At 32.1% G+C, this 25,162-nt stretch overlaps 1 protein-coding gene across 9 annotated transcripts in view; it reads right to left on the bottom strand.

Annotated features, from left to right (window-relative positions):
• Positions 1-25,162, bottom strand: part of LOC119766572 (26S proteasome regulatory subunit 6A-B-like) — a 323,195-nt gene that overhangs the window by 115,322 nt on the left and 182,711 nt on the right. For 8 of the 9 annotated variants that reach the window (XM_038251377.1, XM_038251371.1, XM_038251373.1 and 5 more), the window contains one exon: positions 24,901-25,110. In XM_038251377.1, coding sequence (XP_038107305.1) covers positions 24,901-24,956 — 56 coding nt within the window. In that variant the 5' untranslated portion in view covers positions 24,957-25,110. Of the gene's footprint in view, positions 1-14,421; positions 14,870-24,900; positions 25,111-25,162 lie in introns of those variants that run through there. The other variant, XM_038251372.1, reaches the window with a different exon arrangement.

The raw sequence follows: 25,162 nt of genomic DNA, 5'->3' as shown, positions 1-25,162 counted from the left end.
CAAAGCGAGAAGAAAAAGGTTTTGAGCCGGCTGGCTTCGACAGCTTTCAATTATTGTTTATTTTTTGGTGCAAAACGAGAAAGTGAGAAGGTTGTTGTTTTCTCGCACTCTCTCTTTCACTCTTCTCTCAGAATGAGAACAATGTTGCTAGTTTGATGGAAAAACGTATGACAGTGTTGCTAGCAGTTGCACTTAAACAGCATTTATTCAGCTTTGGACAGTGCAGTTGAATTAGTGCTGCAGTGCATTTGTAAATGCTGTTGCATGACTAATTAGCAATGGAATGCCAATCTGTTGCCGATTTCTGACTTTTTGCTAGTGCTGGATGGTTACTTGGGTAGTATATGGGCCTTCATAAATGTTGTCTAATTTTCTATTGGTTTCTGATTTAATTAAAATTTTGTCTGCTACTTTAAGATTGATTGGGTTTGATGATTTTTGGATTTGTATTTTTTCAGTTTTGTTTTGATTATGATATCACGTACTCTCTGAGCTATTGTTTGTAATTTGAATTTTAATTGTGTATAGTATTCCTCGTGATTGTACATACACGGAAAGAAGGTTTATCGTTAATCTTACTAAATTTCGGTTAAAAACCCTAAAAAAATTGGTTGTTTTTTCAACCACCATTTTTTTTAGCTGGAAATCCTAAAAAAACGTCCTGGATTTGACAGCTGGATCCAGGTCCTAAAAATGATAAATCTAGCTAAATTTTTAGTAAATTTTACTAATTTACAAGCTGGAAAAATGCTGTCAGTCTCAAAAGCTGTATGTTTTGAGAAGGTCTGTTAGCTATTTTAGCTAGATTTTATGGTATTCTAGGAAGTTTTATAGTTAGCCCAGCGAGTTTTTAGGCTGTTTCAACCAGTTTTTGGAATCATTCTCAAAATTTTCCATTGATGGCTGCGAAGCCAGGTATTTTCACACATCTTTTTAGCTAGTTTAGCTAACTTTGCCACTATTCTTGGTAGGTGTTTTGGTTGGAATAGCTAATTTTTCCACTATTTCTACAAGTTTTCTTTCAAAAGCCTCCGTTGCTGCCTGCAAAGCACGCATTATTCACCCAGCCTTTTGGCTGATTTAGCTCGTTTCTTTTTTGTTCTTGCTTCGTTTTTCGGTAAGTCCAGCTAATTTTTCGACTGTTTTAACTGGTAATTTCGAAATCATTTTTAAAAATCCCTTGCTGCCTGTAAAGTTGTTTTTTATTTTCAAAAAGACTTTTGCTGGTGTAGCATGATTTACAAAAATACAAAAATACAAAAATACAAAAATACAAAAATACAAAAATACAAAAATACAAAAATACAAAAATACAAAAATACAAAAATACAAAAATACAAAAATACAAAAATACAAAAATACAAAAATACAAAAATACAAAAATACAAAAATACAAAAATACAAAAATACAAAATACAAAAATACAAAAATACAAAAATACAAAAATACAAAAATACAAAAATACAAAAATACAAAAATACAAAAATACAAAAATACAAAAATACAAAAATACAAAAATACAAAAATACAAAAATACAAAAATACAAAAATACAAAAATACAAAAATACAAAAATACAAAAATACAAAAATACAAAAAAAAAACTTACAAAAAGTTATTTTGGTTAAATTATAGTAAATTCATGTTAAATTTAAACTATGTTTTGCATTTAACAAAGTTTAAATATTACATCAAATTACTTTCACTTGAACAAAATAACTTTACTTTATCCAACTTAATTAACCTTAATTTAACTAAATTTAACTTAATTTAACTAAATTTAACTTAATTTTACATACTTTAACATAATTTAACTTAACTTGATTTAACTTAACTTAACTTAATTTAACTTAATTTAACTTAATTTAACTTAATTTAACTTAATTTAACTTAATTTAACTTAATTTAGCTTAATTTAACTTAATTTAACTTAATTTAACTTAATTTAACTTAATTTAACTTAATTTAACTTAATTTAACTTTATTTAACTTTATTTGAATTTATTTAACTTTATTTAACTTAATTTAACTTAATTTAGCTTAATTTAACTAAATTTAACTTATTTCAACATAATTTAACTTAATTTAACTCAATTTTACTAAATTTAACTAAATTTAACTCAATTTAGCTTAATATAGCTTAATGAAACTAAATTTATTTTAATTTAATTTACTTAATCAAACTTATTTTAGCTTAATTAAAGTTAACTTAATTTAATTTAACTTAATTTAACTTAATGAAACTAAATTTAACTTAGTTTAATTTAACTTAATCAAACTTATTTTAGCTTAATTAAAGTTAACTTAATTTAATTAAATTTAACTTAATTTAACTCAATTTAACTTAGTTTAACTTAATTTAACTTAATTTAACTTAATTCAATTGAATTTAACTAAATTTAACTTAGTTAAACGTAATTTAACTTAATTAAACTTATTTTAACTTAATTAAAGTTAACTTAACTTAATTAAACTCAATTTAACTGAGTTTTACCAAATAACTTTAAATTTAACTAAATTCTACCAAATTACATTAAATTCAACTGAATTCTACCAAATGTAATAACATTAGAATAAATGTACTTACATTTACCAATATTCTACTACATTTACCTAAATTCAACTACATTTTTCTAAATATAACCATTTTCAACTAAATTAAACTCAATTTAACTGATTTAATTTAATTTTACTTAATTAAACTTGATTGAAATTAATTTGACATATATTAACTGAATTTAACATAATTTCAACTCAATTTTACTTAATTTAACTTTATTTTACTTAATTTTACATAAATTTACTTAATCATGCTTAATTTTATTTAATTTTGCTTAATTTTGCTTAATTTTACTTAATTTTGCTTAATTTTACTTAATTCTGCAATTTTTTTTAAATTTTACTAAATTTAACTTAACACAACTTAATTTAACCAAATTTGGGCAAATTCAACTAAATCACACAAAAAATAACTAATTTCAACTGAATGTATCTGAATTTAACTAAATTTTGCTTAATTTAACTATTTTTTTTTAATTCATCTTAATTCAACAAAATTTATTTAAACTTATCTAAATTTTACTTTATTTTACAAATAAAACTAAATTTAATCAATTTTAACGAAATTTTACTAATTTCAACTAAATTTAACTAATTTTAACTAAATTTTATCAATTTAACTGATTTTAACTAAATTCTACATTTTTATTTAAATTTTACCAAATGTAACTTAATTTAACTAAACTTAAATTGATTAAACTTAATTTCACTTAATTTCACTTAATTTCACTTAATTTCACTTAATTTAACTTAATTGAACTTAATTTAACTTCATTTCTAACAATATTTAACAATATTTATGGATGTGCTTAAAAGGCATTAGGTACCCTATTTGTTCGGAGCTGTCAAACATTGGCCAATCTATGTCTAGACATTCTGTACCCGCCGCCCCTCCAGGTGGACAGATGTCCATACAAAAAAGTATACTGTGGACAATCGCCAGCCTTCCCTTTCCCCTGCCAAAGTGTTCACGTGGTTTAGGGATGCTCCCACTTTATGTTAAATACATGTTTTTACCTACGCATCATCCAAACAATAACGAGAGGCTCAACTTCTAACCACTTTCCCTCAACACAAAAAACTTCTCACCTTATCTACTGAAACTTACCTTCAGGTGTCGATCCGCAGAAAACCTTCCAGGCTTTTGATTTATTCACTCACACAACACATTCTATCACCTTTTGCACTTGCACTTGCACTCAAACAGCACACATAGCCATCAAAAAACTTCGCGAACTGAGCGGCTCAAACAGGATCGAACACGATACAAGACGATGCTTTGTTTTGGTCTCGAACTGATGACCTGTCAAAAAATCCATGCTGCCGGTTCCAGCTAATTTGTCGGTAAAATTACGCAAAATTGTGCTGAAACACCATTATTTTTGGTAAAATCTCTCCTGTCATTTTGATTTGGGCTGTCAGTTTTGGAAAGCAAATCAGCAATCAGGGTTAGCTATTTCACCAATCCCAGGTTGGTAAATTTAGCTGTAATTTTAGCTGATTCAACCAAAAAAATCACTGTTTCACCAATTTGAAGCCAGCTAATTTGAATTGTTAAATTTTGGATAGAACTCTTTTCCGTGCGCATATAGGGGAAATTCTCGTATCTTTGGCAGGTTAAGCTCTCGCTCCTAACTCCATCCAATTGGCTGATTTTCACTATTTAAACAACTAATTTTGCAAAACTTTTGGTAGAAACTTGCTTGCTCACTTCTTATTGAACTATTTATCACTCGATTTCAGTTGAAAACGCTTTTATTTAGCTTTAATTGCATGTCAAAGTTCTGACCTGCCAACATTAGAGGCACGCTGGAATTAGATGCTGTTCCCCTATCAGACCAGATGAATGGTTGATTTTTGCGTAATAGTCGATTCAATGGGTGAGCTCTTTTAGCGAAATCTGGCAAGAAGCGTCGATAATAATTTGTAAATGCTACAAATCTTCGAACATCATCTGCATTTTCTGGTTTTGGATATTTTTGGATCACTTCATATTTTGATTTGTCCGGTTGAATGCCTTTATCTGAGACATGATGACCTAAATAAGTCACGTCAGTTCCGAAAAAGTTACATTTTGCTGGATTTAGTTTAAGATTGAAGTGTCTTAGTTTGGAAAAAACATTTTCTAGATTTGAGATGTGATGATTGATTGAGCATCCAACGACGATAATGTCGTCAATATAAAGGAATGCACATTCTGGTGGCAATCCACTCAAAGCAATCGTCATCATTCTTTGAAAACTGTTGGGCGAAATGTTTAATCCGAATGGAAGTCTATTGAATTCGTAGTGTCCATTAGAACTAGAAAAGGCTGTGAATTTTTTTGATTCCTCTTCAAGTTCAATTTGGTGAAATCCGGACATTAAATCCAAAGTTGTGAAATATTTTGCTCTACCTAGATGATCTAAAATTTCATCAATTTTTGGTAAAGGAAATTCGAGAATCTTTTTATTTAAAAGAGAAAATATCATTATATTCACGACATAGTTCTATTAATTTGTCTTTAGCTTTTTTGGGAACTTTATCCAGTTTTAGCGACATCAGTAATTTTTTATGACGTTTATTTTTGATTTCGTGACCAAAGTTATAAGCGTCAAAATGGTCGACATTGGTCATATTTTCAGTAAAGTTTTTATTGATCTTTACTGTTTTATTAGTAGTATTCAAAATTTTTACATATGGAAAACTACTATCTACAATGGAGCAATTCTCTACAAAACCGGCCGATTTCGACCATTTTTATTTTTTGTATTTTTTGATTTGGCTCAAACTTTGTGGGGGCCTTCCCTATGACCAAAGAAGCCATTTTGCATCATTAGTTTGTCCATATAAATTTCCATACAAATTTGGCAGCTGTTCATACAAAAATGGTACGTAAATATTCGAAAATCTGTAACTTTTGAAGAAATTTTTTGATCAATTTGGTGTCTTCGGCAAAGTTGTAGGTATTGTTAAGGATTATTTAGAAAAAAATAGGTACACGGAAAAAAAAATTTCCCGATTTTTTTATTAACTTTTTTTTTACAAAAACTCAAATTCCCAAAATACGTATTTTTTGATTTTCGAGATTTTTTGATATGTTTTAGGGACAAAATCCGCAACTTTTGAGCTATAGAGAAACATGGTCAAAAAATCTGCCGCCGAGTTATGATTTTTTGAAAAACTGGTGATTTTTGGAAAAAATCGAAATTTCATACATAAAATTTTTTTGACCTCATTTTTTTATGCAAAATTGAATTTGCAATCGAAAATTACTTTACAGATTTTTTGATAAAGGGCCCCGTTTTCAAGATATAGCCACCGAAAGTTTCATTTCAGCGAAATATTTGCAGTTTTTCGATTTTTAAAAATAGTGACCATGAGTGACCATTTCTAAAAATATTTTTGAACATTGAATATTATGCCCATTTGAAATGTTAGTCTTGATTTAAAAATTTTCAAAATATTTTTTTTCGAAAAGATCGGAAAATTTCACGAATGTTTCATGTATTAACATTGAAAATTGAACCATTAATTGCTGAGATATCGTCATTAGAAAATCGTGGGCTGTTTGGGTGAGACGTAGAAAACTTCAATTTTCGTGTTTCTTTTTCTTTAAGCCGCTGTATCTCAACAACCAGAGGTCCAATCTTCGATGTCTCTTAGACAATTTTATAGCAAATTTTCTGAACTTTTCAAAAAAAATATTTTTAGAAATGGTCACTCATGGTCACTATTTTTAAAAATCGAAAAACTGCAAATATTTCGCTGAAATCAAACTTTCGGTGGCTATATCTTGAAAACGGGGCCCTTTATCAAAAAATCTGTAAAGTAATTTTCGATTGCAAATTCAATTTTGCATAAAAAATGAGGTCAAAAAATTTTATGTATGAAATTTCAATTTTTCCAAAATCACCAGTTTTTCAAAAATCATAACTCGGCGGCAGATTTTTGACCATGTTTCTCTATAGCTCAAAAGTTGCGGATTTTTGTCCCTAAAACATATCAAAAATCTCGAAAATCAAAAATACGTATTTTGGGAATTTGAGTTTTTGTGAAAAAGTTAATAAAAAATCGGGAAATTTTTTTCCGTGTACCTATTTTTTCTAAATAATCCTTAACAATACCTACAACTTTGCCGAAGACACCAAATTGATCAAAAATTCCTTCAAAAGTTACAGATTTTCGAATATTTACGTACCATTTTTGTATGAACAGCTGCCAAATTTGTATGGAAATTTATATGGACAAACTAATGATGCAAAATGGCTTCTTTGGTCATAGGGAAGGCCCCCACAAAGTTTGAGCCAAATCAAAAAATACAAATAAAATCCATTTCCGGTTTTGGTAGAGAATTGCTCAATGGAGTTTGCGATGTCTGATGTGATTTTATTAAATACACAGACCTGGTATCTGGTAAGCTTACTTTTCGAAATACTTCACAACGAGGAGGAATATAAGTATTTCCTTCCAAGTTGTCAATTATTTCGAATTCAAATTTTTCCGAATTGACAGTTTCGGAAAGTAACCATGTATCGTAATCGATGTTGCAATGGTACTTTGTAAAAAAGTCTCTTCCAACAATTCCATCAGTTGGGATTGTTACTTCCTCATTGATTAATTGGAATTCTTGAGATACCTTTATGTTTTCTAAGATTATGTTACCATAAGTACTTCCCAACGTATGAATACCTTCATCGTTGATACCTGATATGGTGCATTTATTTTCGGGGTCCATTGGAGTGGATCCGAAAAGTTTCGTAATTTTTAATAAGGATATTTCAGCGCCGGTATCAACTAAAAATGTACATTTGGCGTCTGATATATCTAATTTTACATTAATAAAATTACTTAAATTATTGCTGGCTGTAAAAAATCGCTTTATTGCTGGTTGTGAGCCTGGGCAATTGTTGTGTTTGGTTGGTTTGGTTATTGTAAATGGCCCCAACCTGGTTGTTCTGTTGGGGGATCTGACCGTTTTCCGTCCTGTTGACGAAAACTTGACGATCAGCCCCCTGGTTTTGATTTTGGTTGTAATGGCCTTGGATATGTTGACCTCGACCTCTTCCTCTAGAAGAACGTCCTCTGTCACCATTGCCATTGCCATTACCATTACCATTACCATTACCATTACCATTGAAATTATTTCCATTTTGAAAATTATTCTGTTGGTGTTGGCCTCCTCGATTATTAAATTTTCTTCCGCGATTATTTTTCTGCTGGAAAAATATGTTTAAATTATGAGATTTATCGTCTACTTCCATTGCTTTGGCAGTAGCTTCAGATAATCTCGTGAACGTCCCAGCTTCTAAAATAAACTGAGTGCGTTCATTTTTTAGACCTTCACGCAGAGTTTTAATAGCCGTTTTATGAGCTATGTTCCCCGCGTGGTCAACAGAGTAATTTTCGAGTAGAAGAGCTGCTTCCAAATGATCAACTAGTTCTTCTATCTCTGCGATAATTTTTTTCAAAGAACCATTTTGTTTGGTTTTATTTAATTTGTTTACTATTGTTTCGGATGAAACCGAACTGGAGCATTTAGCTTCCAGTTTTGTCACGATTGCAGCCAAGTTAGCAGGGTTGTCACCTACCTTTGATCTGGCTTTTTTCGTCAATTTTGTCAGCACAACCTGAACTGCGATTGGTTCAGTTGCTGCTGTGACGAGTGGTGTCAATGCAGCTAGTGCACTTGTCACATTTTTTAGCTTATCTCCCTGCCCGTCATACTCAGGGACGAGGGTAGAAGCTATTTGAATGATTTCGGCAGCATTTGCCATTTTAACTTTTTTTTATAACCTTAACTAGTGTCCTAAATGAAAGTGGTTCGACGTGTTTTTCGAGCTTTTCATTCATTAATGTTACGATTTCTCCTTGGAGAAATCGTAAAGTTTTTGTTAAAGGAGCTTGTTTTTGCTCCGGCAAATATTCAATTTCCGAAAGTCCTGTGCGATATAGGCTTTTCGCTTTATCTAGTTTCGTTAATAAGGTCTTAGACCTATATTTTCTGTTTGGGTTTTTTGATAATTTTTTTAGAATAACCCCCAGACCTTCATATGTTTTTTCTAATAAATTTTCTGTCATCTAGATTACTTATCTTATACATTTAAATGAAGATTATAGCGGGTATGCAATCTCTGTTGTGTGCTCCCCTTTTTGAAGATTGATGATTCTGGTATGCGGCCACTTATGTGCGCTCCCCTTCTTGAAGATTGCCGAAAACACCGCGTAAGGATATGCATCCGTTAAACAATAACGGTTGTTTATTTCCTGGCGCGGCTGCACCTGGTTTCGCTGCTGCTAATGCTGCTGCTGCTGCTGCTGCTGCTGCTGCTTCTGCTTCTGCTGCTGCTGTTGTTGCTGCTGGTCGGCTGCCCTTAGCCGATTCCATCGTTGGCGTTCTTTTTCGTAAAAGATCTTCTTTTGACTCTTAGTCATTCGCGGCGGCGTTTGTCTTATTATTTTTTTGTTTTCAATGTTGGGAATGTATGGTGGACAGTTTGCGTCTTCCCAACACTCTTCGTCGCACATTGTAATTTTAAAATCGTTCTACGTTTCTTTTCTTCTAGTTTATGTAAGATTTCGTAGTCACAGAGTTTCACTCGCGATGTTCTGCGAACACTTTTCCTCCAATCTTCAGTTTTGCACATTCTTGCTGTGTGCGGATTCCTTCACTTGTGGTTAGTAAGTTTATAACTCTTTGTGGATTCAAAAGATTTTTCACTTTCGAATTTTTTGGTTTCACCCGAGTTATTTTATTGTATTTTCCTGTTTTTTCCACTAACACCGATTGTTCATAGTTTCTCAGTATTGTTAAAAATTCACATTTTACGAGGCACTGAATCAGGCCTTTTACACATTTTAAATTCGTTCTTACGATGATTGGCACTGATGTAGTCTTCAATCTGTTTACTGCTATTTTAATGGTTTCCATATTTACTGTACTTGTTGGTACAATTTGCGATTTTCATTCGCGATCCAACGAAGTATTCCTAGAGCTCGCTGCAAAGTAGAAATGTTTAGATAGGATCTCGCGTCTATCATTTGCCGAATTTTTTCAACTGCTTTGGTGTTTCAATTCCGGAAATTGTTCAAGCATCCCGAGCTTGAGACACAAACAATCTCGCAGTTCGATTCGCGTGATTTCTCTTTCGAATGGCTCGTTCGGCCACTTGTTGGGACTGCTGACGGTGATGGGCGTTGCATAGTGATTTTAACTTTTTTAACTGCAATTTTATTTTTTTACAAAGTCCCGAAAAAAAAACGAATCAAAAATCGCGGCGCGTTGCGTTCGAGCCGCTGCTCACGGTCGCCATGTAGCCTTGATTACTTCAAGGGTCTTAGAATTTTGGACCATAGGCTGTCATCCGAAGTAGATCGGTGTCCTCAAGCCTGGCTTGGGAGCGATCACTAAACTGTACAGTTCTGGTTTGTGTTTGTGTTCTCCTTTATTTGGTGGCTCCTGGCCCTTTAATATGAGTTTGGTTACATTTCTTACATCGTATTTGTAGAGTTTACTCATTGGAGACATCTGGAGTTGGCTCTCTCTGTATATGGCCTGACTGAAGTGTCCTTTGCGCTGGATCAGCATTATCCAGCGCATGGCCACTTTGCCGTAAAACCCGAAAAACTGTACAACCCGAAACAGTCCCATGCGCAAGCACAGCAGTTATGCCAGCGCATATTGAACCGATTGTTATGTAATTTGAGTCCTGGGCCTGGCTGTGTGTGGCTCACTCAGCCAGGCAGGGCAATAAATTAAAATTGAAGTGTGAAGCAGTGAATGATGGGTTGCAACTAATTAGCTATGCAGGGTTGGTAAACCCGTGCAGGGGTGGTAACCTATCACACGAACAACAACACAATTCTGAATCGACAGGGGAGGAAGAAGCATGGGGACACACCACCATACGCTCCGAGCTGGTTGTATTCGTTGGGAGCACCATGCTAAGAAGGTTTGGTACTCCGGGACTCACCAAGTTGTCATGGCCTAGTGGTTAGCATTTTTGCTTACCAATCCAAAGGACGGAGATTCGAACCCCGGCTCGAGCGACTTTGATTTTTCGTTTATATTCATCATTTCAAATTTATGTGTTCTTAACTTTCTCGTTGGGAGCAGATGGAAATAGAACCCAGAACCATTCGCTTACAAAGCGAACACCGTAACCAGTCATCCACGGCCGCTCCCTTACACACAAGATGATGACTCTAGTCAGAAACTTCTGTACTATACTGTTTTCGTGTAGTTTTACCACAGTTTATGTTGTCTAGTTTTCCCATTCCACGTTACATGTAAACACATACATATTTGTACTTACAGAACACAAACAGAATGAAAAGGGTCAGTGAACTTGTCCTGACCTCTCAGTTTCTTGAGGGAAAACATCCCAAGATCAGACCCATTCCCTGACAGACCTCAGAACAGGTCAGAACAGTAAAGTTTCTGTAAAATACAGCCAAGTTTACGAGAATAAAGTCTTTTTGTGTTAAACAGTTTTGTTCTTTGTAATCTGAGTGTTGTAATTTGTATTTACCGGGAAAGAAAGTGCGACAGGATCAACAGACGTTCTTATGCGCGCAATCAGATTGCTTAGAAACTACTTGAACAAATAGCTTAAACTTCAGTATCTAAGTGAAATTCTAATTCATTAATGTCAGTTACATTATTATCCTTGCTAACAAAGATGACAAACTGAATGAACGTTCTAGCACTTTAACTATAACTGGTCGTCTAATTGCAAGTAGTGTTTGGTTGCAATAGATGGGTGAGAGAGATGTTTCTGTGTTGGGCGATGCACCTCAGCCTTATCTGCAGCACGGTCCACGTCGCTGCAACGAAATTTCGATGAATTGTTCAGTAAATTCAAAATGTATACTTTGATTGTTTGTTTCTAAAACCTGATACATCTTTTCCTTCAAAATTGACACATAGAGTTTACAAGTACAAGCTTTTGCAAATTCTTGGAAAATCCTTTAATTAGTGTCGTGATTTCTGTAGAAAAGAAGGTCCACATAGATTATCAATGGTTAAGGTGAAATGCCTTCAAATCCGATTTGAGCTTCTTCTTATTTATATTCTTCTTCTTGGTAGTCATCAAAATCATTAATCATTATCACTATACAGCAATTCCCCACCAAAACAGCATGATTCGAAAAAAAAGTTCTCCGACCGGGCTCAATTTTTTTCCGGGGGATCCTTCGCCGAAATAATTAGACCCGTATTTTTTTGTTTGGCCATTAGGGTGACCTACGCCGTGTTAGGGTGGTTCGAAAAATTGCAATTTTCGTCGATTTTCGCAAAAACCACTTTTTTCAAAAAATCATATCTCCGCGCCATTTCATCCGATTTTAGCTGTCCTAGACGCAAAAGAAAGGTGATTAGTTTGGCTATCTAGGAAAAATAGATAGAAGTTTCAAGAATCTAGCTTATCATTTGAAAAGGTCGTATGAAAACTTAAAATGCTGTTTTGAAGGTTTCGGGACCATAGAGCCTATGTCTCAAAATATAAATTTCACATAATATATCAAAAAGTGGTGAAGTTATGTTCTCGATACTCTGAGATACGATTTTTTGAAAATAAAAAATGGATTTTTCGACGCGCCACGCGCAAAAACGGAAAAATGACGAAAACGGGAAAAAATCGACTTTTCCACTAAAACTGCGATAACTTTAAAATTTCAGCGATAACCAATAGATGTTATGGTACCAAAAGTTGCGTCTTATAACGAAAATTTTGGTACCCTAACATGTATTGGTCATCGCTGAAATGTTAAAGTTATCGCAGTTTTAGTGAAAAAAGTCGATTTTTTCCCGTTTTCGTCATTTTCCAATTTTTGCGCGTGGCGCGTCGAAAACCCCAGTTTTGATTTTCAAAAAATCGTATCTCAGAGTATCAAAAACATAACTTCATCATTTTTTGATATGTTATGTGAAATTTTCCGAGGAATCCGATAAAAATATTTTCAGACATAGGCTCTTTGGTCCCGAGACCTTCAAAACAGCATTTTATGTTTTCATTCAACCTTTTCAAATGTTAAGCTAGATTTTTGAAACTTCTTACTATTTTTCCCAAATAGTCAAACTTATCACCTTTCTTTTGCGTCTAGGACAGCTAAAATCGGATGAAATGGCGCGGAGATATGATATTTTGAAAAAAGTGGTTTTTGCGAAAATCGACGAAAATTGCAATTTTTCGAACCACCCTAACACGGCGTAGGTCACCCTACACTGAGCAAAACTCACACAGCGCATCGAAGTGTTTCGCACATGATCTGACCCTGCAGTACAGAGCACTCAAATATCAATCGCCAAACACTCGAAATTGCGGTTATTGGCCATGAAATAATTGCAATAGCCAAACACTTAAATTTTAAATGGTGTTGAAAAATAATAGTACGTACAAGCGATATACAGGTTCTCGCTTGCTAGTCGTGCACGCTACCACTGCGCCGGCCGGCCAGTTGAAAACGGGAGAGTTTTTTGTGCTACTCGTTCTAGCCTCGCTTCTAGTTATCGATAAAAGTCGCGCTAAAATCAATCAGCAAAACACATTATATTCAAGTGGAAAATCACGTTGACTTTGAATAGTGGTTGTTTTGTGTAGATCTTAAGATCAATTTCAAGTGTTTTCCTCATCACTTTGAATAGTTCAAGACTGTGGGACAAATTCATGAGCAAAGCACTTGAAAAGCTTGAGCCACCCGAATGACAATAACCTGTCGAAAAATATCAAAAAGTTAATCGCCCAAACACTTGCATTTGATAGTGATTTGGATTGATGTTGAAACACAAACCAATTAGATCTATGATGTGGCTATATTCAATCATTCATGTGTTTGGGCACTTGAATAAAAAGTGTGGCGTATTTTCAGAGTAATGGCCAATAAAAAAAAATAAAGGTCTAATTATTTCGGCCAAGGATCCTCCAGAAAAATTTTGAGCCCGATCGGAGAACTTTTTTTTCGAATCATGCTGTTTTGGTGGGGAATTGCTGTATACTTGTGTTGGTAAGGCTATCACAAATACCAACACTCACCATGTTATTCCGAGGGGGAGTTAAAGGTTTCCGGATCACATCTTTTTATGTGAGCTCTTCAATACAGGTTTAATTTAGCAAGTTAAAAGAGACTTTAGAGGATTATTTTCCGTAATTTTTTAACACAATCGAACACAAAACACTCTGCGAGACAATCAAATTTAATATGCGACAGATTTGATCCTCAGTCAATGAAGTCAGAGTACAAATCAAAAGAATTCACCAAAAAATCCAAAAAAGTACACGTTACGGAGAAGTTGGTTAATAAACTTTACTAAAACCCTTGACTGTTCGGACGGTGGCAAATAAAAACCAGATTTTGTATCAGCTAATGCAGATCAAACTGTAATTATATTTTAGAATTCAATTTTAGTTCGTTGTTTCGTTTTTGTTTGAAAATTGTCTTACATTGATTGGTTTGTTTTTGTACCGTTTTGTACCGAAACCTTCTCGCTCCGCCTTCGACACTGGCAACCTATCGATAATTTTAATATTTATACAAATAGTTCTAAGTTTTAATCTGTGTAACAACTCACAAATTACCCCAGCGGTGACGACTGCACCTCTTTGCCGAGCGCTATTAGTTTATGTTGCCTGTCGCGCGGTTCTGTGTTTCAATGAGTGTTAATTGTTCACTTTGGTAGTAAATTACGTGTTACCTGTTCTCCACTGTACTGTACTGTTCGATCCGTCCTGTTCGAACTGTCTCGTCCTGGCCGACCCGTTTCGAAGTCCGTACTAGCCCTGTTTGAAAAATGTCGCACGTCGTACGAGTTGTCGCACGGGTTTGATTTTACCGTTTCGAGATCGATTGGTCGAAAGGACGACAAACGAACGACAAACACTCGACATGCTCGACATAGTTTTTTTCCATCGATTTTCCTTTAATTTGACGTCGATTATCGTCGACGCAAACCAGTTTGACAGCTCTCTTTAGTTGATCTTGTTCGGACTTGATTGGAACCAAATCGAACCAGTTGTCGTTGCTTTTGGTCTTTCGGAGGATTTTGGACGGTTAATAATAGGTAAGTTGTGTTCTAGGTTGAAATACTATTTCTGCCGGAGTGGACGAGAGACCGAATCAAAGTGTCTTGTATTCCAGATTTCGGTCTTCGTGGCGATGGAGGAGAAGGAGGACGGGAAATATGATTTACCCGGCGGGCCATTCCGGAAGACGGGACGGGAAGGAACCGGTTCGCGATCGAAGAAGCGTTTGGTGTTGGGTGTTTTACTTTCCGCGGGAGGTTGCGAAGCAATGGAACTGGTGAGTCATGTTTTAGAAACGGTGGAGGAGATGTGCTGCACATAAAAAAAATGATGGTAATATTCATCAGTAAATGGTGACAGATTTTGTGTCGAAAAAAATGTGTAATGTTGCATCAGGAATTGGTGAATATTTATCAGTTTTTGATGAATATTATCAAGTTCACATTTTTAAACATTTTTTATGTAATATTACTCAAAAAAGTAGTGTGTGTGTGTGTGTGTAAAATTGCATTAAATTTAAAACCTCAAAACATCACAATTCTTAAATTTTGAATGGAATGATTCCAAACAGAGTTTTTTATTCCTAATTTAAAATTCTAGCATTCCAAAACATTAAAATGCAAGAATTCGATAATTCCAAATTTATTAAATTTCTTGATAATGTACAAATAGTTAGTATTCTTAAATTATAGAATTTAATTATTCTCAAAATTCACAATATTCGAAAAAAAAATCTGAAATTCTAAATTTTTTTAATTCTGAAATTGAAAAATCTCAAATATTAATATTTTTTAATTCTTGAATACTAAAATTGTTGAATTCTAATATTATAAAATTATTAAATTTCCAAAATTTCTCAATTCCTAAAATTCTTAAATTCCCAAAAATTCCCAAAATTTCCAAAATTCTTAAATTCTAAAAAAAAAAACAAAATTCCGTTCGTTGGAGTTGAAATATTGCATTCAAAAAATCCAAAAAATATGAATAATCTAAAAATTCTAGAATAAATTCATAACTCAAAATTTCAAAAAATCTTAAAAATTCAAAATAATCTACAATTTTAAAAATTAAAAAAAAATTATAATTAATGAATTTTTAAATTCTGAGCATTAAAAAAATCACATATTTAAAGAATTTTAAGGATTCTACCATGCTAAAAATTTAGAAATTTAGTCTATTAAAAATTAGGAATTTTAGAAATATTACGACTTGAACTAAATCGTCGCTTGTGTGCTATCTTGTGACACGTTTACTGTAAAAAGATAGGACGTGTCACAAGATAGCACGTAAGTGACGAAATGATTTGATTATTTAAACGATTTAAAGTTTCAGAATTTTAGAAAATTGTATAATTAGAATTTCAGAATTAAAACAAAATATTTTTTTATGATTTTCGAATTATAGAATTTTAGAATTTTAGAATTTAAGAATTTTAGAATTTTAGAATTATAGAATTTTAGAATTTTTAGAATTTTAGAATTTTAAAATTTTAGAATTTTAGAATTTTAGAATTTTAGAATTTTAGAATTTTAGAATTTTAGAATTTTAGAATTTCATAATTTTAGAATTTTCGAATTTTAGAATTTTAGAATTTTAGAATTTTAAAATTTTAGAATTTTAGAATTTTAGAATTTTAGAATTTTAGAATTTTAGAATTTTAGAATTTTAGAATTTTAGAATTTTAGAATTTTAGAATTTTAGAATTTAAAATTTTAGAATTTTAGAATTTTAGAATTTTAGAATTTTAGAATTTTAGAATTTTAGAATTTTAGAATTTTAGAATTTTAGAATTATAGAATTTTAGAATTTTAGAATTTTAGAATTTTAGAATTTTAGAATTTTAGAATTTTAGAATTTTAGAATTTTAGAATTTTAGATTTTAAGAATTTTAAAATTTTAGAATTTTAGAATTTTAGAATTTAAGAATTTTAGAATTTTAGAATTTTAGAATTTTAGAATTTTAGAATTTTAGAATTTTGGAATTTTAAAATTTTAAAATTTTAGAATTTTAGAATTTTAGAATTTTAGAATTTTAGAATTTTAGAATTTTAGAATTTTAGAATTTTAGTATTTTAGAATTTTAGAATTTTAGAATTTTAGAATTTTAGAATTTTAGAATTTTAGAATTTTAGAATTTTAGAATTTTAGAATTTTAGAATTTTAGAATTTTAGAATTTTAGAATTTTAGAATTTTAGAATTTTAGAATTCTAAAATTTTAGAATTTTAGAATTTTAGAATGTTAGAATTTTTGAATTTCAGAATTTTAGAATTTTAGATTTTTTAATTTTTTAATTTTTTAATTTTAAATAATTTTGATTACTTTTTTAATGTTTTGATTTTTGTTAAATGTAAGAATTTTAGAATGGTATTTTTAAAATTCGTAATATTCAATATTTTCTTAAATTATTACATTCTGTAATCCTTAAAAATCTTCAAAAATTTATAGTTACATTGGGTGTAGCGTGTGAGATTGGGTCATACAAATTTCAGCATTTTTGTATGACAAAATCTCACCCCAGGCTCAAAGAATTTTGAATTTCATAAAAATTCAAATCTTAAAATTCAAACACAAAAATATTATTTTTAGCACTCTTAAATTTTTCAAAATTTTTTAATTCGTTTTATACGTTTTTAAATTGTTAGATGTATTCATCTTTATTTATTTTTTTATATGTTTAAACTTTTGAAAACTCAGCATTTTTTATTTTTTAGGATTCAAAATTTAGTTTTTTGAAATATATTATCTTGAAATTTTCATATTATTATTATTCAAATCTGAATTTTATTTATAAATGCTTGCCAATTTATGATTGACGCATCTTTTTTTCAGGCAACAATCGTATTTCAATAAGATCCTGCCTGAAACCATGCGTCCACGTGTGGTCCTGCGTTGCATCCGTAGAACCCACGAAAGCAGCCACGTTGTTTCGTGCTCGTACTCCACAAACCCACATTGTCTCGTACTCCGGTTGCCATCAATCCGTCGGAGATCAAGATTTTGGCTTCGCATCCGTGTACAACTTTGATCAGCTCGTCGGGGATCAAAAGTCCAGCATGACCAAAATGCTGCCACGGCCGCTTCAGGAGAACACCAACATCCAAGCCGGAAGCTGCTGTCAAGGAAAATCCCCAGCGAAATCGTCCGAAAGAAGACAATTTTGAGAAGATTCTACGATCCGGAAGTTTAATTGAGTGAAAAAGTGAATATTTTATTGAAATTTTGTGCGTTTGAATAAAAAAAAATAAAAATAAAAACAAAACAACATTTTTTTAACTGCAACATAACCTAAAAACCTGAAAAAACAGCACACGACAAAGGCACGACAACCTAAATAACAAAACCGTGCGACGTCGGTCGAATGTCGTACGACAATGTCGAACAATTTCGATGATCGATCGCACGACAAATACGACATTTTGGTGCAAAAACGTATGATATTCGTGCGAATGTCGCACGACATTGCCGTGCGACGTCGTACGATTGCACGGACGACAAACGACGGACGTCCGACGGACTTTTCAGTCAGGGAGTAGATTTAGGAGTTTTTAATCTGTTCCCCTTCGCTGGAGTGTTTGTTTACGTCTCACCTGGATTTATTTGTGATCGTCTAACCAACTCGTGAACACGTCTGCATGCCCCGTTCTAACTGTTGTGCACTAAAACTGTCCTTCGTTAGCCACAATCACTAAACACTCTCCTACCCTGACTGAAAAGTTCGTCGGACGTCCGTCGTTTGTCGTCCTTGCAATTGTACGACGTCGCACGACAATGTCGTGCGACTTTCGCACGAATGTCATACGTTTTTGCACCAAAATGTCGTATTTGTCGTGCGATCGATGATCGAAATTGTACGACATTGTCGTGCGATCGATGATCGAAATTGTACGACATTGTCGTACGACATTCGACTGACGTCGAACGGTTTTGTTATTTAGAATGTCGTGCTATTGTCGTGTGCTGTCATTACGGATTTTTAGGTTATGTTGCAGTTGAAAAAACTGTTGTTTTGTTTTTGTTGTTTTTTTATTCAATCTGTAAAAATTTTACAAAAATATTCACTTGTTCACCTAATTTCACTTGCGAATCGCCGATTCTTCTCCAACTTGGCTTTCTTCGGGATTTGCCTTGACCGCAGCTTCCGGCTTGGATGTTGGTGTTCTTCTGAGGTGGCCGTGGCAGCATCTTGGTCGTGTTGGACTTTTGCTCCTCGAAACCCGGATGCGACGCCAATCTTGGATCTCCGACGGATTGATGTTTACCGGAGTACGAGACAACGTGGGTTTGTGGAGTACGAGTACGAGAAAACGTGGCTGCTTCCGTAGGTTCTATGAAAACCACGCGGGACCACACGGGGACGCATGGTTTCCGGCAGGATCAGATTGGAATATGTTTGTTGCCTGAAAAAATACATCATCAGTCAACAATTGGCAAGAATTTATAAATTAAATTCTGATTTCAATAATAATAATAATAAAATTTCAAGACAATAAAATTTCAAATATGTATTTTTGAACTGTAAAAGAAAAACTAAATTTATGAATTCTTGCTTACTTTTACAAAAGGTCCTATGTACATAAGAAAACCCATGCGCCATGGGAAACCCATGACGCCATGGGTTGGTTGTTTTGAAAAAGTAATCAATTATAAATGAAAACATATAAAATAATTTAATACAAAAGCGTACAAAACTCAGATTATTGCAAATAGTTTTAAAATCTGAAAATATTATTATTTTTTTTAATTGTACCAAATTTGAGAATGCTAAAAACATTTAATGATCAAACGTTTACAAATATCAGCATTTTTATATGACCCAATCTCATCAATCAAATCATCATCTCATCATCAAATTCTAAAATTCTAAAATTCTAAAATTCTAAAATTCTAAAATTCTAAAATTCTAAAATTCTAAAATTCTAAAATTCTAAAATTCTAAAATTCTAAAATTCTAAAATTCTAAAATTCTAAAATTCTAAAATTCTAAAATTCTAAAATTCTAAAATTCTAAAATTCTAAAATTCTAAAATTCTAAAATTTAAAATTCTAAAATTCTAAAATTCTAAAATTTAAAATTCTAAAATTTAAAATTCTAAAATTCTAAAATTCTAAAATTCTAAAATTCTAAAATTCTAAAATTCTAAAATTTAAAATTTAAAATTCTAAAATTCTAAAATTCTAAAATTCTAAAATTCTAAAATTCTAAAATTCTAAAATTCTAAAATTCTAAAATTCTAAAATTCTAAAATTTAAAATTCTAAAATTCTAAAATTCTAAAATTCTAAAATTCTAAAATTCTAAAATTTAAAATTCTAAAATTCTAAAATTCTAAAATTTAAAATTCTAAAATTCTAAAATTTAAAATTCTAAAATTTAAAATTCTAAAATTTAAAATTCTAAAATTCTAAAATTCTAAAATTTAAAATTTAAAATTCTAAAATTCTAAAATTCTAAAATTCTAAAATTCTAAAATTCTAAAATTCTAAAATTCTAAAATTCTAAAATTCTAAAATTTAAAATTCTAAAATTCTAAAATTCTAAAATTCTAAAATTCTAAAATTCTAAAATTCTAAAATTCTAAAATTCTAAAATTTAAAATTCTAAAATTCTAAAATTCTAAAATTTAAAATTCTAAAATTTAAAATTCTAAAATTTAAAATTCTAAAATTCTAAAATTTAAAATTCTAAAATTTAAAATTCTAAAATTCTAAAATTTAAAATTTAAAATTCTAAAATTCTAAAATTTAAAATTCTAAAATTCTAAAATTCTAAAATTTAAAATTCTAAAATTCTAAAATTTAAAATTCTAAAATTCTAAAATTTAAAATTCTAAAATTCTAAAATTCTAAAATTCTAAAATTCTAAAATTCTAAAATTCTAAAATTCTAAAATTCTAAAATTCTAAAATTCTAAAATTCTAAAATTTAAAATTCTAAAATTCTAAAATTCTAAAATTCTAAAATTTAAAATTCTAAAATTCTAAAATTTAAAATTCTAAAATTCTAAAATTCTAAAATTTAAAATTTAAAATTCTAAAATTCTAAAATTCTAAAATTCTAAAATTCTAAAATTCTAAAATTCTAAAATTCTAAAATTCTAAAATTCTAAAATTCTAAAATTCTAAAATTCTAAAATTCTAAAATTCTAAAATTCTAAAATTCTAAAATTCTAAAATTCTAAAATTCTAAAATTCTAAAATTCTAAAATTCTAAAATTCTAAAATTCTAAAATTCTAAAATTCTAAAATTCTAAAATTCTAAAATTCTAAAATTCTAAAATTCTAAAATTTAAAATTCTAAAATTCTAAAATTCTAAAATTCTAAAATTCTAAAATTCTAAAATTCTAAAATTCTGAAATTCAAAAATTCTAAAATTCTAAAACTCCTAACTCCTGTTTTTTATCAGACCATTTTTTTTTATTTTTACATTGTAAAATCCTTGAAAATTTTCAAAAATGATAGATTGTAGATTTTTTCCAATTTAAAATTTTAAAATTTATGAATTTTTAGATTTTTCAAAAGAATTTCTAAATATTTAAAATATTTAAAAGAGATTAAAAACTTTAACATTTTTAAAACTTAAAAAAATATATTTTGTTTTTTATTTTGATAATTTTTGTATTTTGTATTTTTTTCATTTTTAAAATTTTTATAATTTTTAGAATTTGTATTTTTTTATTTAAATTTATGAATTATTTGAATTTTAGTATTTTTAGAATTTACAATTTTTGAATTTTAGAACTTATATTTTTTAGAATTTTCGAATTCAAAATTCCAACTCGTGCGATTAACGTTTTTGGAATTTAAGAACTTTATAATGTTAGATTTTTATTATTTATGAATTTAAGTATTTTAGTATTTAAGAATAAGGGATTTTTAGTATTTAATTTTTTGTCAATTTCTTAATTTTCATATTTTAGAATTTCATTTTTTTTTTAATATTTGAAGGCTTTGAGAATTTTAAGAAATAATAAATTCAAAAAAAAATATTTTTTTTTAAATTTGCGCAATATTAAGAAATTAAATAAATTTAGAATTTTCAAATTCTTGCATTCTTAAGTTCTGGAATGCTAGAATTTTAAATAAGGAAAAACAACTTTATAATTTAATTTTACAATTATCAAGTCAAATCAGCGTTGAAGTTTTTTTTTAAGCTTCAGTATTTTAGATTTTTTTTATTTCTCTGTTTGAAATTATTGGATTGAAAAGTTAAGAATTTGTGATGTTCTATTCATCCTATTTTTAATTTCGATCGTCCAATCGCACTTTCAGCACACCTCCTCCATCGTTTCTAAAACATGACTCACCAACCGCTTCCTCGATCGCAAACTGGTTCCTTCCCGTCCCGTCTACTGGAATGGCCCGCCGAGTAAACCATATTTCCCGTCCACCTCCTCTTCCTCCTATACCGCTACGAAGACCGAAATCTGGAATACAAGACACTTTGATTCGGTCGGTCGCCCACTCCGTCCGGAACTTTCCAGCTGAAAAAGTAGTTCAACCTAGAACGCAACTTACCTTTAAACTATCCAAAATCCTCCCAAAGCCTAAAACCAACAACTCGGTTCGACTCGGTTGCAATCAAGTCCGAACAAGATCAACTGAAGAGAACTGTCAAACTGTTTGCATCGACGATAATCGACGTCGAATTGAAGGTAAATCGATGGAAAAAACAATGTCGGGCAGGTCGAGTGTTTGTCGTACGTTTGTCGTCCTTTCGACCAATCGATATCGAAACGGTAAAATCAAAACCGTGCGACAACTCGTACGACGTGCGACATTTTTCAAACAGGGTACTCGTGGAAACCTCCAACTTCTTCGTTCAACGCGTTTTCTGTTTGTCCTCGTCCCTACTTTTACTCCTGTTTACTTCCTCCTCTCTTGATTCTACTTTACTATAATTTGTTTATGTTTATATTTGTGTAGTGTTTTGTGTAGCGCTGCGTGCGCCGTGACCCTGCCGTGTCTTCGCGACCTATGTCGACTTGGCGGCAGTGTTGTCGGAACATTCTGTATTTTGACATAAACGTGCACTTCAGTAGTACGGTTTGTGTCTTGGATAAGGGAATTTGGCTCGTTTAGCTAGATTATGCATGATTCTATTAGAGCGTGTAATACCTGTTTTTGTTTTGATTTGTTTTGATTATAATTTTCTCGTTTGTTTCGTTTCATTAAGTTGGTTTGGTGCTGTTCGGTGCACAGATCAGTTGGCAAATTGCTTCTCAGGTAAGTTTGTGCAATTTTGATTTTTTTTACGCTGGAGGATGGACTGTCCCCCTGCTGATGCTACCTTTAGGAATCGGTCCACCGGTGGCTGGCAGCACCAGCCGGAGTTGCTAAAAATGTCATGATTGTGTTTTGCTCTAAATTGCGATTCTGATGTTCTTCTTAAACTGCAGGTTCATCAGCACACGATCTTTTCCTGCACCGTTGAGAGCTCCGGAAATCCGGAAGTGGGTTCAAGAGGCTTCAACACATCGTGATAATCTTCATCATCCCGGTACGAGAATCGAACTCACGACCTCTGGATTAGAAACCCAGCACACCGCTAGTCGAAACCCATCCCATACCGGTCAGTATTCCCAGTGAGCATATTTACTCTTTTAAGGTGATCATCAACCTTAAGTTCTGACTCGCCGATTCTCGAAGGCAAATCTCGACGTCTGCTCATTATTCGCTCCATAAGAATCAGCATCAAAGGTGAGTTTTAATTGCTCCGTTTAATTTTTTTTTGTTTTGAGTTTTTGCACTTTTTCAGCCGAAACCGAAAGGGACACAACCAATTTGCGAATGACCAGCAAGAGAATCAATAGTTGGAGTGCGGTATGCGCTCACGACACCGGAATCATTCCGGACATGGCCGTATCGCCTGTTGTAGGAGCCCTTGGCGCCGATGGAAACGCCTACTCTGGTCAACCGATGACTTTAAAAAACCGTAAGTAAAAGACTAAATATATTTGTCATTTTTATTCTAAACTAACTCTGCATACATCTAAAACTTGTTTACAAACAAACTTTATAATAAGATTCCTTCAAATCTTCTTGGATTTAGCTTTTCGTAAATTTGTGTTGCCAGGTGTTATTATTTGCTCCGTTGTATCTAGAGTCATGATAATGCATCAGATTCTAGATTCAGCGGAGCAAAAAAATTTTTTTGGCTTTGGTAAATTTACATTAGTTTCATTGGAAATTTACACGATTTCTCAATATTTTGATTTAAAACATTTACAATGAAAATCATGCAAATTTCCGATGAATCTAATGTAAATATACATCATTTATTATGATACCTTTTGGTACATGATAAATAATGTAAACTTACAGGAATATTTTTTTCTGTTTAGTACCTAAACATTTTTCTTTAGAAGCAATGCCGAAGTCTTGGAACATCCGAGCAGATAAATAGATGGTCTGTTTTGAGAAAGTGGTTTGTTGGTGCGTCATTGCCGACCCGGTACACCGTCAGACACACGTCGTTGAGTTGAGCCGGTGTGTTCGATTCCCACAGGGGGCACATCGTCCTAAGAGGTCCTGTTGATGAGGGATTCTTCCGCACGATGACACGGTTGGTTCCCCGCAACGAACAGCCACCAATAATCGCCTCCGCTTTTCCATATCGGCCTGGTAGGTTGACCGTGATCGACTCGGGCGTAAACTAGACGACGGAACGTTTGCCACTGAATGGGAAATCGCTGTTTTGGAACCAACGGCGCCGGATCCCGTGGCCAAAATTTTGTAAAACGGGTAATGGCTTATTCCGACCTAGCCTGAGCTGAAGAAATGCAAAATTTTAATCCGGTGAAAGTATTGTTGCTTTTGATACTTACCTCCAGCTCGACATTCAATTCGCATCGATTCAATATAAACTGACGTTTTAAAAACCAAAACAAAAAACGCACGCACACAAGCATAAAAACTGAGAGCAAAACTGGACCATTCGTTTGAACCAAAACTGGCACTCGACGAGTGCGGCACTCAGTGCCGCACCGGCTCTTCAAACGAACGTACCATAAGTGCCGCACTCGTCGGTGCCAGTTTTGGTTCACTCGAACGTTATTTGTCAGTGTGCGTGGAACTTGCACAAAACTGAAAAAATATCGAGTGCGGCAAGATGGCGGTGAAACTCGTGCGGAACTAGCGCGAGTTTCTTCAAAGAAACACTTTGACAGCTCTGAGTGCGGAACTCAGTGTGGAACTAGCCGTCAAACGAACGTACCATAAGCATCATTGATATCGTCTAGCGAAAAATCATGGCAATGTCTGAAATCTACTGTATTTGTTCATTACGTGTATTCGTTTATAGATATTTGATTAATGGCTTCTTAAAAATAATTTACCTACTTACCAATATTGGAAAACTGCTACAATCAAGTTCGTAGGATATTGGGATGCCTCTAGCATCGGAGCAGTTTGAACTTCTGGTAAAACGTCACTGTTGCTCAGTAGATCGGAAGGAGCTGTGCTTGTTTCTGTGTGCGTTGTAGCTAAAGTCGTGATAAAATTTCTGTTCAAATGTACAGCCTCGTACAAAGCCAAAAGTAAGACTGTGTTTTGTCTGTAAAAAATACGGTATAGTTTAGAAGGGGAATTCTTTTATTTTTAACCAG

Source organism: Culex quinquefasciatus, chromosome 2, assembly GCF_015732765.1.
Source record: "Culex quinquefasciatus strain JHB chromosome 2, VPISU_Cqui_1.0_pri_paternal, whole genome shotgun sequence".
Taxonomy (NCBI): Eukaryota; Metazoa; Arthropoda; class Insecta; order Diptera; family Culicidae; genus Culex; species Culex quinquefasciatus.
Note: the sequence above shows the minus strand (reverse complement) of the source record. Positions and strands in the feature narration are given on the sequence as shown.